At 38.1% G+C, this 14,239-nt stretch overlaps 1 protein-coding gene across 8 annotated transcripts in view; it reads right to left on the minus strand.

The window, feature by feature from the left end:
- Positions 1-2,176: 2,176 nt before the first annotated feature.
- The window catches only part of C14H2orf42 (chromosome 14 C2orf42 homolog), a 34,998-nt gene continuing 22,935 nt past the window's right edge, over positions 2,177-14,239 (minus strand). For 6 of the 8 annotated variants that reach the window (XM_027934493.2, XM_027934494.2, XM_027934489.3 and 3 more), the window contains exons 7-10: positions 13,934-14,041; positions 11,157-11,257; positions 9,475-9,637; positions 2,177-2,832 (exon numbers count right to left, since the gene is read on the minus strand). In XM_027934493.2, the coding sequence (XP_027790294.1) occupies positions 2,624-2,832; positions 9,475-9,637; positions 11,157-11,257; positions 13,934-14,041 (581 nt within the window). In that variant the 3' untranslated portion in view covers positions 2,177-2,623. Of the gene's footprint in view, positions 2,833-8,446; positions 8,502-9,474; positions 9,638-11,156; positions 11,258-13,933; positions 14,042-14,239 lie in introns of all 8 variants that reach the window. The other 2 variants (XM_071601675.1, XM_027934495.2) reach the window with 2 other exon arrangements.

Here is a 14,239-nt window from a genome sequence, read left to right on the forward strand (position 1 = left end):
CCTCCCTCCCGCACCTCCCCCTCTTTCCTTTCCCCTCCCCCTCTTCGCTCTCCACTCCCCTCCCTGAGAGGGCCGCAGCGAGCGCCACGTCCCCAGCCCCGCCCCCGCAAACCACGCGGGGAACCCCGGTGACGTCACCACCTTCCAGCCCTAGCATTCCCGCGCTCTCCAGAAAAGACGCGAAGGTGGTGACGTGTCCAAGGCTCCAATACGGCTGCGCAGGCAGCGTAGGTAACTGAACGTCCTGCGGCGCCGCCTGGTGGAAGAAAGACGCTAAGACGGCCGGAAGCTGCGGCGCGGGCGAGGGGAGAGCGTGACTTACGTCATCGCGCGGAGGCGAGCAGGCGGCTGCCGCGTGACCAGCTCCCACCCGGGGTGTTTTAGTGTCGTCTTTCTCTTATTTTTTTTCTTCTGCTCCCTGGATAGTGTGAAAGTTTAATTGTGCCCCCACTTTTTTTTACTTTGTCTCTTAGAATTTGTCAAGCTAATATGGTTCATTTTAGAAAATTTAGATATTAAGAAAATTACATTGTTATCAGCATTCCCAGTCATTTTTAACTATCTACCTTCTCTTGCATTGAACACAGTTGTGATCTTACTGTATAACAGTGGTATTAATTACAATAATTCCCTAGAAGTGACAAAAAACATCACTTGAGCTTCAAGACTTCTTAAGAAGAGTTAAAAAAAAAATAGGTGAGATGAGTGATTCACAGCTGATGTGCTGTAACTCACATCATCCAGATGAGGAATGGGTGCAGTGTTAAATAACTTGCCCAAAGTCGTACTTTAATAAGGGTGGCAGAGCTGGGTTTTCAAATTCAGGGCCTAAGATCTGAACCTTAAAATGAAGACTGGGAAAGACTGTGAAAAATGAAGCTAGGGAGAAAAACCCACAGGAAATTCACAGAGCTGTGGAATCGGAATGTTTTCTACTTTTGGAACCGATCAATTGGAAATATTCACAAGGAATGAGGCTAGTGCCCTCATCTGTTAGAACAACTTTATGGTAGTGTTAGAAAACCCCTCACAAGTGCATCTCAAGTGCACCAACCTCTAGCGCTGCTCTTATTAGTGGCAATGAAAGGTGGAAGGAAAGTTATGGATCAGGTCACAGTCCTGCAGTTGGGCACTTTGTGTCACTTGGAAACTTGATAGAAATGCAGAATCTTGAAGACTTAGAATTTATGAATCAGAATATACCTTTTAATCAGATCCCTTTGGTGATTCCTATGCATGTTAAAAGTTTAAATGGGCCATTATAAAACAAATTCTGTGGAATCCATACTTTCAGGTTTCAGGAGCCATAGTTCCTGCCAGGAGCTGCTCTGTTCTGAGCATGAATAAGCCTCAGTAGGAAGTGGATCAGATGAACTCTTGCCCTGGACAGTGGCCCACCTCTACTCCCATGTGGTTGTCCAGCCCTATTTTAGTGTCCATGAACAGTTGTTCATTCTAAGCTGGTTAGAACTGAGTTTCTATCATCTGTAATTGAAAGAGGACCAAGAGCCTACTTCATATGGATTTTTTTAACTTACTGTCCTTGCTTTCCAAGGACAATGAATTTAAGAAAGATATTGAAGCAACATATCATAATTAGAATACTGGAGTAAAACTAAACATTTTAAAAATATATATATATTTTTAGTTGTTGATGGGCCTTTATTCATTCATTTATGCTGAGAATCGAACCCAGTGCCTCACACATGCTAGGCAAACGCTCTACCACTGAGCCTAAACTCCAGGCCCCCTAAACATTCCTTTTAATGTGTTTCCAACAAGATATATAACCTCAAAGAGGCTGCTTACTTAAAAAAAAAAAAAAAAAAAAGGATTCAATGAGAAAAATGATGATATGAGAATGTAAAACAAAGTGCCTGGTATACGGTAAGCACATAGAAAATATTTGTTCTCTTCTTTCCTCCTTGAAGACACCTTTCCATTTCTTTTTTAGTATCTCCATTCTGTGATCAGTGAATCCATAAACAGAATTTTACCAACTTAAAACTTTTTGAAGAATAAAAAAGGAAATAAATGTCAAGTGACTAAGCAATTATAAGCATTAGTTAGAAATATCAATAATCTCTTGCTGCCCAGACCTTTTTTCCCTATATTTCACTATCAGGTAAATCTCTCCTAAAGCTTACAGTGGAAATAATTAGGCCAGCATGAGGTATAATTTGGAAAAACTAGTGACACTTTGCTTTATTTGGGAACAGAATAAAAAGCATGGCTGGAACTCTGCCAAGATGGTCCTTTACCTTCTGCCCTAACTGGGGTATTAATTTTCTAATACTGTTGGCATAAGGCTGAGTGCTGCTAACTTCTTAGAGAACTAGAAAAAGGTTGAAATAAAGTCTAAGGGTGAATCTATAAGAAGGAAAGTGAGTTGGTTTTCTTTTTGTTCCTTTTAAAACTGTAGCCAGTTTTAAACTGCCCAACTTATAATGAAGATAGTACAAAGCAGCACCCAAAAGGCTATTTATGAGTTTTTCTTCAGCAGAACCTGCTTAGCTAAGAGCAGTTTCACTAAAGAATGGGGCCATCTAAGTGCCAAACTAGTATTTAAAGTGGTCAAGGTGAGGATGTGCAAATTTAGCAGCAAAAAAACTCTTGTTTTGCCTCAAGGGAAAGTGATAGTGGTCAAAGGGGCCAGTTCCAAGGGCTGGTCCAGAGGGGCCCGTTGGTCTTGGTAGTCTGCTACATGCCCGTTCCGGTGGTGACCATACTCAAACTTGATCCGCAGCTCGCCAATCTTGGATTGGGGAAGGATGTCTGGGATCCACTCGATGATGAAAGGTGTGGGCTCTTTTTGATCTGGGGAAGTGTTTCCTAAAAGCGGGAGGGAGAAGGACCACTAATTAGTACAATTCCACCTGACTCTCATGGGCATTCCTTATAGCAAGAAGTGTCTTGGGATGGAACAGTCTCCTCAGCTTTGATAATCAGAAAGTTGAGAAGGGCCTACATAGTTAATGGTGAATAGAGTATCAGGTTTTCTGATCATTATAAAATTAAAACACATATTTGTAATTTAGGTCTTTCTTAACTGATGTTGCAGGCTAGAGTGTCAGCTGAATGGCAGATATGAAACAAAAAATTCAGATTCAATTTCTGTCAGTTAAAATAAGGATGGTTTTCAGGAGAAAAAGTAAAAAACAAAAATTTTTAAATATATAACAAAAAAATGATAGAGGAGAAAGACCCTAACTAATTATATGTACAGTATACCTTTTTTTTTCTCTCAGTATTACTTATTTCTGACTTCATAAACTAATATTCTATTTTAAAAAAATATTTAGTTTTAGTTGTAGTTGGACACAGTACCTTTATTTTATTTTTTTATTTTTATGTGGTGCTGAGGATCGAACCCAGGGCCTTGCATGTGCTAGGCGAGCGCTCTACCACTGAGCCACAACTCCAGACCCCTAATATTCTATTTTTCACTTCACTATCTTATTCCCCCTCCATTTTATCCCCAATAACTTTTCATCCTTTCTTCTTCTTCTTCTTTTTTTTTTCTTCCAGTGCTGGAATCCAGGGCCTAAAGCATGCTAGGCAAGAAATAAATTATATTCTAAGACACTTCTCCTTACTACCCCTTCTAATCAAATTGTAACATAGTTTCTGAGATCTCTTTGTATCATCTTAAAACCACAACAGTTTTCACATGGCAAAGTTTCTTTTCCCATCAGAAAAGTAGCTAGTACATCTACTAAGCATTTTGTAATCAAGGACCTTAGAATCACAAAGATATAATATGTAACATCTGCCAAACTTATTTATTTAAAAAAAAAAGTAATGCCCTTTTTTTTTTTCCCCCCACCAAATACTTATTACTATCTCTTCTTAAAGACAGAGCTGAAAAATACTACACTGGAAAGATTTTATTATGCAGGGGAAAAAATAGGCATGACTCCTATTTTTTTTTTTTCCATCATTGCTCTTGAAATCCTCACTATCTGAACAAGAAAAAAAAGATAAAAATGTTTGATAGGAAATAAAATGATCATGATTTTTGTAGGTGATGTCCCCAGTTTTACAGAAATGGGAGGAAAGCAACTACTATTATCATTACTAAGACTTTATTAAGGTTAAGAAGCTTGGTTAAGAATCTGACAAATAATTATAAATTATAATTTTCTCCTGGAATAATACACAGTTAAGAGAAAAGAAGGGGCCTCTCATCTTCAGGGGATACATTCTAAGACCTTCAATGGATGGTTTCCCAAACACACACACACACACACACACACACAGACTCTCTCTCTCTCTCTGTTGATATACACACATATATACACATTTGTTGTGAGTCAGCCCATGTGCTATGTGAGTGAGCTATGCGCATGTGAGCTTATGAAGGAACTGAACTGACATTGCTGCCTGATTGGGCTGTGCAATGTATGTGTGCCTTTTCGGTTGCTCTGCCTTTGATCCCACAGTCACCTGAGATGGGTGTGGCTTTCTAAGATGTCAGTCAGACTGCTGATCACAAGACATCATCAAGCAAGATTCCACCCTCCAAAATCCAATTGCCTTATTTGGGTGGAATATTCTATGAATGGCTTCTCCTCAATAAATAGGGGGGTTTCAAGTGTGCTTGCTCTCTTGTCTGCCTCTTGTCTCCCTTGCTCTCCTTGCCCTTCAGCATAGGAGCTTGATTCTTGAGGCTGCAGAGCTGTCCTGAATCCCGAAAAAGGTATTTTCTGTGTTTGTGTGTTTTTTTTTTATTACCAGCCCAATCCACCAGGAATGACTCTGATTCTGTTGCATATTATGACACACATATAAACTTCAATTTATATATTAGACACACTAAGAAATTAATAATAATAATAAAGTATAAAACAGTTATAACAATATACCATAATAAAATTATCAGCATCACTACTCTTGTGCTTTGGGGTCATTATTAAGTAAAATAAGGGTCATCTGTCTACAAATACTGAACTGATAGTTAAGATTTAGTCTCTGAGGAGTGGGGATATAGCTCACTGGTGAAGCACTTGTGCCTAGCATGTGTGAGGCCCTAGGTCCAACTCTTGGCACTGCAAAAATAAATAAATAAATAATTTTGGCTCCTGAGATAGCTGTTAAGTGTCCAATGGGCAGGTAGTATATATATAGTATGGATTCACTGGACAAAGGGATGATTTACATCCCAGGTGGTAGGGAGAAAGATTAACACCTAATTTCATCATGCTACTCAGAATGATGTGCAATTTCAAACTTATAAATTGTTGTGTCGGGAGCAGTGTTGCATGCCTAAAGTCATAGCAGCTGAAGAGGCTGAGGCAGGAGGATCACAAGTTCAAAGCCAGCCTTAGCAACTTGGTGAGACCCTTTTTCAAAATAAAATATAAAAAAGAACTGGGAATCTAGCTCAGTGGCTAAGCAACCCTGGGTTTAATCCCCCATACAGAAAAACAAACAACAACAACAAAAGCAACTTATGAATTATGTATTTCTGTAATTTTCCATTTAACATTATCAGATAGAAGTTGACTGAGGGTAACTAAAACTACAGAAAACAGAATTGCAGATAAGGGTATTACTGTATACCAAAACCAAGAGCTTTCCATACAGTGGCAATAACAAGTTAGAAACAAGAGCAACAAAAAAATGTAATATACCTAAGAATATGTTCATAAGAATCTGTCAAAATAATTATAAATTATAATTTTCTCCTGGAATAATACACAGTTAAAAGAAAAGAAGGGGCCTGCTAGATAGATCACAAAGCTAGAAAAATAATTAAAACTATGACTGATGTAAGGGGGAAAAAAAAAAAAAAAGGAAAATGCCCCAATATGCCTAGCATTCATTCAGACATTTAACAAGTCTTTAATGAGTACCTATTATGACCAGGCATTTAGCCATCATTAGACCATGTGGTACAGTGATTAACAGGAGTGTCACAGTTCACTGCCTTGGAAGGGCTTATAGTATAGTCAGTGGAAAGAAAGTTGAGTACTAGATGGTTGGTGCAGGCTCTGGAGTCCAAAATGGTGTGAGGTTGAAGCAGCACTACCACTTACTAGGTAGGTAACCCTGGGGGCGGGGGGGCTGCACTGACCTTCTCCTCTGTTTCTTCCTCTGTAAATGGGGATCATGAAATCTACCTCTCAGTGGACTGATGAGCATTAAATGAGGTAATATAAGGCACATATAAAGCCTTTAATTTTTTTTTTTTTTGGTACTGGGGATTGAACCCAGGGGTGCTTTACTGAGCCACATCCCTAGCCCTTTTTATTTTTTATTTTGAGACAGAGTCTTGCTAAGTTTCTGAAGGTCTCACTAGATTGCTGAGGCTGGTCTCAAATGTTATGATCCTCCTGCCTCAGCCTCCTGATTACAGGTGTGTGTCACTATGCCAGGCTATATAAACCATTTAAAATAACACCTGGCACAAAGCAATTGCTAATTAAATGCTTTTTATAGACATTATTGCATAAATACCCTAATTAAAAACAAACAAACAAAAAAACCAATTCATCAAACAGAAATGACTTTTGATAGGATTCTCCCAGTGAAACATCTAGGCCTAAAGATTTCTTTTTGTGTATGTGTGTTCATTCTGAATTTAATTTCCTTAATAATAAAAAAATCCATGGCTCAGTGGCAGAGTGCTTGCCTCACACATGTGAGGGACTGGGTTCAAACCTCAGCACCATATATAAATGAGTAAAAAAATGAAATTAAAAAAAAGGTCCATGGACAACTTAAAAAATATTTTAAAAATAAAAAACACCACAAATGATAAATATGCAAAGTTAACCCTCTTTAATATTTGAGGAAAATGCAAATTAAAAGAGAAAAAATTTTTTTAATCTATCAAATCAACAAAAATTAAAAAAGAGTTTCTCCTTTTTTTTTTTTCCTTTTCCTTTCTACAGTACTGGGGATTGAACCCAGGGCCCTGTGCATGCTAGACAAGCACCCTACCAATGAATTATAGCCCTAGTCCAAGAAACGCTTAAACATGGCTAGCAGGAATACATTCTAAAAATATTACAATCTTTCTAGAGAGCTGATGGATAAAAGCCTTAATATATACATAACCTTTGACCCTCCAATTTCTTTTTTAGGACTTTATCCCAGGGAATATCCTACATAAGTTAGAAAATAAGAAAAGTTTATTTATGAGGAAGCTAATTTCAGTACTGTTTTAGTTAATAGAAAAAAGTTTGAAACAACATAAGTAGGGGATTGATTAGGTGACATTCCAATGAATGAATTTTATATACATGTGTGTATATGCATATATATATATATATATATATATATGCATATACACACATATATTTATATGTCTTAATGTATTTTTTTCTTTGCCTATAATCCCAGCAATTCAGGAGACAGAGGCAGGAGGATCACAAGTTCAAAGTCAGTCTCTACAACTTAGTGAGGCCCTAAGCAACTTCATGAGACCCTGTCTCAAAATAAAATAAAAAGTAAAATGGGCTAAGAATGTAGATCAATGATAAAGCACCTCTGGGTTCAATCCCCAGTACCAAAATACAGACATACATACATAAATAACACTGTAAGTTGGGGGCGTATTCAGTATAAAACATGTGCTTAGCATGCCCAAGGCCCTGAGTTCAATCTCCAGCACCACATAACCCACAAAAAATGAAACAAACAAACAAACAAAACCCTGTGTATTCACAATAGCTAAAATGTAGAAGCAATCCAAGTGTACATCTACAGATGAATAAATAAACAAAAAGGTATATATACATACAATGGAATGTTATTCACCTTATGAAAGAAGGAGATTTGACTTAAGCTACGAACCTTAGAGAGAACTTATGCTAAGTAACATAAACAGGTGCAAAAGAACAGATATTGTGTGATTCCACTTATGTAGGTACTAAGAGTAGTTAAACTCAGAGACAGAAGTAGAAGGTGGGTGGCTAGGGATTTGGAGGAGGCAGGTATGGAGAGCAGAAAATGAGTTCAATTTTTTTTTTTTGGTGTGTGTGTGTGTGTGTGTGTGTGTGTGTGTGTGTGTGGTGTTGGGGATTGAACCCAGAGCCTTATACATGCAAGGCAAGCACTTTACCAACTGAGCTATATTCCCAGCCCAGAATATGAGTTCAGTTAAGGAAAATAAAAAGTTCTGAAGATTAAGTGATGGTTACTCAGCAATGTGAATGTACTTAATGCAAAATAATTGTACACTAAAAAATAGTTTTAAGCTGGGTGCAGTGGCGCACACCTGTAATCCCAGTGACTTGGGAGTCTGAGGCAGGAGGATCATGAGTTCAAAGCCAGCCTCAACAAAAAAGTGAGGCACTAAGCAACTCATGAAACCCTATCTCTAAATAAAATACAAATAGGGCCAGGGATGTGGCTCAGTGGTTGAGTGTCCCTGAGTTCAATCCCTGGTACTCTTTAAAAAAAAAAAAAAGTAGTTTTAAACTGGTGTGGTGGTGCATACCTGTAATCCCAGTGACTCAGGAGGCTGAGGCCAGCTCAAACAACTTAGGAAGACCCTGTCTCAAGATGAAAAATAAAAAGGGCTGCTGAGGATGTAGCTCAATGGTAAAGTGCCCCTCAGTTCAACTCTCAGTAAAAAAATTAAAAAATAAATAAAAATGGTAAATTTTCTACTATGTATATTTTAAAATAATGATAAAAAAGTTTAAAAAAATAACATTAAAGACAGACATGGAGGGCTGGGGTTGTGGCTCAGTGGTAGAGCGCTTGCCTAGCATGTGTGAGGCATTGGGTTCGATCCTCAGCACCACATAGAAAACTAAATAAATAAAATAAAGATGTTGTGTCTATCTACAACTAAAAAAAAAGATAAGACATGGAAAGCAGTTCATCATGTAGTAATAAGTAAAAAAAAAAAAAGCAGCAGAAGTACATCCCATGTTTTGGAAACTCTTAATGTACAGAAGAGTCTGAATATGCACCAAGAACTTAACAGTGATGCTCCCTACTGCATGGAGGGGTGGGGATTAAATGTGGTTTTAAATTTAGTCCTTTATGTTCTATAATGAAATCTATAATTTTTCTCCAGAGAGACTCTATTTCTCTAACATATATGACTTCTGTAATTTTATTTTGAAGCAGTGGCTCAAATGAGACCAAATATTTAACCCATCACTGCCTTTATGAAATGAATACATGTGTCTTTTTTTGATTAAAGTCAAGATTCAAAGCCTCAGAGCGCCAGATGTGGTGGTGCATGCCTGTAATCCCAACGACTTGGGAGGCTAAGGCAGGAGGATTGTGAGTTCAAAGCCAGCCTCAGCAATTCAGTGAGGCTCTGAGCAACTTAGCGAGACCCTGTCTCAAAATAAAACATAAAAAGGGTTGGGTTGTGGCTCAGTGGTTAAGTGCCCCAGGTTCAATCCCTGGTACCAAAATAATTAACTAACTAACTAACTAAATAAATAAATAATTTAAAGCCTCAGAGAGTGTAATGTACAGAGATGACCCCTGAAGGAAGAAACTCACCAACTTTGAGGAAAGTTTTTAGTTCCAAGGGTCGCAGCACTGGTTGCTTTTCTATGCGACCGTAAGTTTCTGCTATGCACTCCACTTCCACTTTGGGGCATTTAAACAGCTCATAAGTCCCATCTCGGTTCTGGATAAAGCTACGGGTGATTTCCAAGGGCATCTGGATACCAGGACAAAAGAAGAAAGGTGAGACATGGAAAACTTTCAAAGTAGACAAATACCTGGATGGCAATAAATCTTTTACGATTCCTTCTTTCTTGTTAAGTGCCAATGAATTACAACTTTCCTTTGTATTTCTGAGTAAATCCTGTTCACAAATCTGCCTTTTCTCCTTTACATCATTTCTGGCTTTCCTTAATTCGAACTCCAGCAAAATCATATACCAATTGAACCTGTAAGATCTTCACAACTACAGGACTGCTACTGACACAGACATGCTCTAAAATCAGTTTCATTACTTCCCCTCCTGGCAGCTTTCTTCTGAACAGTGTTTTGATAGCACTTACGGCTCACCTCACATCCTGTGTGCTTCACACTGTCCTAGGACTGAGCCAGATAGAGTCTGAACCAAAAAGCAGGGTGGCCCTGAGCAAGCTAACTTCTCAGGGCCTGTTTTCTCATCTGCAAAACTCAGTGCCTACCCATGCATGGCTGGGAGGGTAAAAGAGACAATGTAGGTAAATAATGACCAGGAGAAGCTGGTCAATGATCACTGGCTCTTTCTCCTAACCTGCCTTTGCCTTGGGTTGCTTTGATGCTTTCCTGAATGCCACCTATTCTAGGCTAGGAGCTGCCTCTGGACACCCTGCATTTAAAGTTCCCAAGTCTTTAGTGCTAACACAGGCCTTTTCCTGGGTTCATAGGAAAGTTCCATAGCTACCAAACAACTTATTCTTTTTCTGAACATAAAAATGCTTTGCCACTGAGGTAGTCTTAATGTATCAAATCACACTATGCTGAATTTTCTACAATATTCCTTCTCAAATTTTCGAGATCTGTTTGAAAATTTTTAAAATGTCTATTGTGTCCCTGGTGAAAGACAATGATAATTAAGGGCCATTTCTCTTGCAAGAACCAAATTACACTTTGGGAAGGAGGGTTTAATTGTACCACTTGACTTTACAAAGAGTACATCATCTAAAGTAACTCATATCCTTTCTAGCTGCCTGCTAATCAAATCTAGGGGTCATCATAGCTACTATGGGATCATTACTGAATTTATAAGACCCTGCTTTCTGAATCTGAAGGCAGAGAAAAATTATACTTTAAGACATCTTTTTATTGTTGGTGGGATTGAAACCATGGCTTTGTTCATGCAAGGCAAGCACTTCATCATCGGCTACATCTCTAGCCCTTAGAATTTTTTTTTTATTTTTTAAATTTTGAGACAGGGTTTCAGGAAGTTGTATAGGCTGGCTTTGAACTTGTGATCCTCCTGCCACAGCCTCCCAAGTAGCTGGGATTACAGGCATGTGCCACCATATCTGTTTATGACAATTTTTTAAAGTGGGAATACCCAGTAAAATCAGAGTCAGAACTGTAACAACTACTTCTGAATAACCTCTGGCATGAAAAAAAGGAACTCAGAACTGGCAAAGATCTCAGGGAACTGCTGCAAACTTACTCCCTACACTAGCTTCCCTCCCTGCCCTCCCACTACTGTAGAAATAAACTCTTACCTCTGGGGTATCTAAGATTTGCTTAACTTGTAGAATATTAGTGATATGCCAGGTGTACTTGGAAAAGGTTCCCAGTGGCAAGGCATCTTTTCGAACAAAAGCTTCAATGTAAAAAAGGGACAAAATTAGACTACCAGACAATACCATTCCCTTTCACTGTATTTGTTACTCAATTTCTAGAGTTCAATGCAATGCTACTTTTTCCTTATATAATCTCAACACTTTTTTTTTTAATCTTGAACATATTTTTATTGTTGCATGAATCATACTGTATGGCAATGACTTCCTTACATGGTTTTTGTCCACTGCTATTAGAAAAAAAAAGTGAGATAATCACATCTCACAGAATATTTTCTTGCCTGTTCTTCTTTCTATTATCTATTACAGAGGGGGAAAAAGCTTACCACAATCCTCAAAGGCTAATTACAATCATGCATCATAATAATAGCAACTGTATGCCAAATGCTTACAAGTGCCAAATTTAATCTTCAAAATAAAACTATGAAGTAAGTACTAGTATTATCTCTATTTTATAGGTGAAGAAACTAAGGCATAGAGAGCCTAACAATTTCATCCAGGGGCACACAGTACTAACTCTTACATTTAACTGAAGCATGTCTCAATCTAAGTTCTGTCCTGGTAAACCTCTGCCACTTTAGGCACATACTGCAGGGAGCCCCAACTCCCAGGGTGTCCACCAAAAGATTAGGAAGTTCATGGGAGGATTAAGCAGATAGCTTTGTGGAATATTACAGAAAGAACTTTCCTATAAGACTGTTAGACCCTATGTTTTAGTCAGCTTTTTCACTGCTGTGACCTAGAATCTCAACACTTTAGTTTTTCTTTTGGTATCAGAAATTATACCAGCCCAGCTGCTTAGAGGCTCACCAAGTTGCTGAGGCTGCCTTTAAACCTGTGATTCTCCTGTGCCAGCCTCTCAAGCTACTGCATTTATAGATGTGCACCACTGCACTCATCGAATCTCAACACTTTTAAAAAAATTTATTTTTCATTGTAGATGGACACAATACCTTTATTTTATTTATTTATTGTTTTATGTGGTGCTGAGGATCAAACCCTGTACTTCACACATGCTAGGCAAGCATTCTACCACTGAGCCACAATCCCAGCCCAAATCTCAACACTTTAAAATATATAGCAGGGTTTGGCAGATATGTGACAAATCCAGTGATAAAGATTTCTGCTATGTGAAGTCTCTAGTGCTCCTTTTGAGATCCTACTTATTTTTGATACCTTAGAAACTTGTAAAGGTATGTGCACAGGACTCCACTTTAAAATAGACTCTTACTACTTCACATGTTACAGCTTAAATTAAATTATAGTCTTTAAAATAATTACGTAAACACTTGTCTTACATGCATGAAACCCTGGGTTTAATCCCCAGCACCTCAAAAAACAAACAAACAAACAAACAATTACATGGAGTTTAAGATTTCTAACATGACTGCCAATCCTGCCAATCCACTGCCTACATGCCAGATTATATGTAGTTCCACCAAAGAGCCTAGAAAAATAGCCAATGGATGGGTTGAAATTACTGTATTAGGTCTCAAGTTTAAACTGGAAGAAAGACTCTACACTGCTTCAAAAGTCAGATTGTTAAGCTATGAACACAAAGATTTATATGTCCCCAAACATACTGACTCACAGCTTGCAATGTTCAAAAAATGAGTTAAAACTCAAGAAGTCACTATTGTATTAAAGAATAATTTACTGAATAACACTGGTTTCTTCGTGCAGTTACTCTTGGCCATTTGCCACTAAATAATATATTTTTTCTTTTTTTAAAGAGAGAGAGAGAGAGAAAGAATTTTTTTAATATTTATTTTTTAGTTATTGGCAGACACAACATCTTTGTTTGTATGTGGTGCTGAGGATCGAACCCGGGCCACACGCATGCCAGGCGAGCGTGCTACTGCTTGAGCCACATCCCCAGCCCAATAATATTTTTTTTCATCCATTTCCTTTCCTTATTTCCTATACTATTTAATAAGTGTCTTGAGATCCCTAGAAGAGAGATGTTAATAAGCACTGGAACAATATAATAAAGTGTTAGAGTTAGGTATGTATTTCAGTGGTAGAGTCCATTCTTAGCATGTGTAAGGTCCTGGATTTAGTTCCCAGCACCAAATATATAAAGTTCAAAGCCTATAAATTACTCCCCTTTATCAAATGTTGAAAAAAAAAAGATTTTAAAAACCAAAAGGTTTTAATTTATATATAATCTACTTCCAAGAAGCTGGTCCAAATAACTACTAGGGCCTGCAATGCTTTTGCAGAAATTAGTTCCTAATTAGAAATTTCAAACTTACCTACTTACCTATCTATCATCATTCAATCGTTTATCTATCTTACAGTACAGGGAACTGAACTCAGGGGAGCTCTATAGCTAAAATACAACTCCAGCCCTTTTTATTTTTTAGACAAGGTTTGCTAAATTGCAGAGACTGGCCTCAAACTTACAACCCTCCTGCCTCGGCCTCTGGAGTATCTGGGATTATAGGTGTGGCCACCACACCTGGTCCTGCTGTGCTCTTAATTGTTCTTTTACCAAGCTTATGTTTTCTTAATTTTTCTTCTAACCTCTTACTGGAATAAGTAAGAAAAGGGCCTTTGAAGAGTGTGGTCACTATTCCAAGAGCAAATTATTGAGGGCTTCATGCTCCAAGCATGTCTAGAAAGTTCTACACAAATTTTTTCTCAATAATTCTCTAAGGTCAAATATCCATTGCTATTCCTAAAGGAGAATTCTGTACCTGTGGTAGAGTTGGGGAGACGTTTTTTTGCACTTCCTATTGATATTCTCTGTTGCAGCGCATCAAAAAAGGACTGAGGAATGTGGAACACCAGTGGCTCTGGTTTGCCTACAGAAATAAGAAGGAAGTCACTTAAAAAACTCAGTGGGCTTTCTGATGTGCAGAGAGAGGTAAAGGAAGAGAAATGAAGGAGCAGTAACAACCACACTCCTGGAGTTTCTTTACACAGAAGCAAAAATAAGGCTCAGATGGACCTTTATGAGTCAAGAAGTCATCATCCCTATTCTTGTTCCCTTCAATAATAAA

The sequence above is a fragment of the Marmota flaviventris genome, chromosome 14, assembly GCF_047511675.1.
Source record: "Marmota flaviventris isolate mMarFla1 chromosome 14, mMarFla1.hap1, whole genome shotgun sequence".
Classification (NCBI taxonomy): Eukaryota; Metazoa; Chordata; class Mammalia; order Rodentia; family Sciuridae; genus Marmota; species Marmota flaviventris.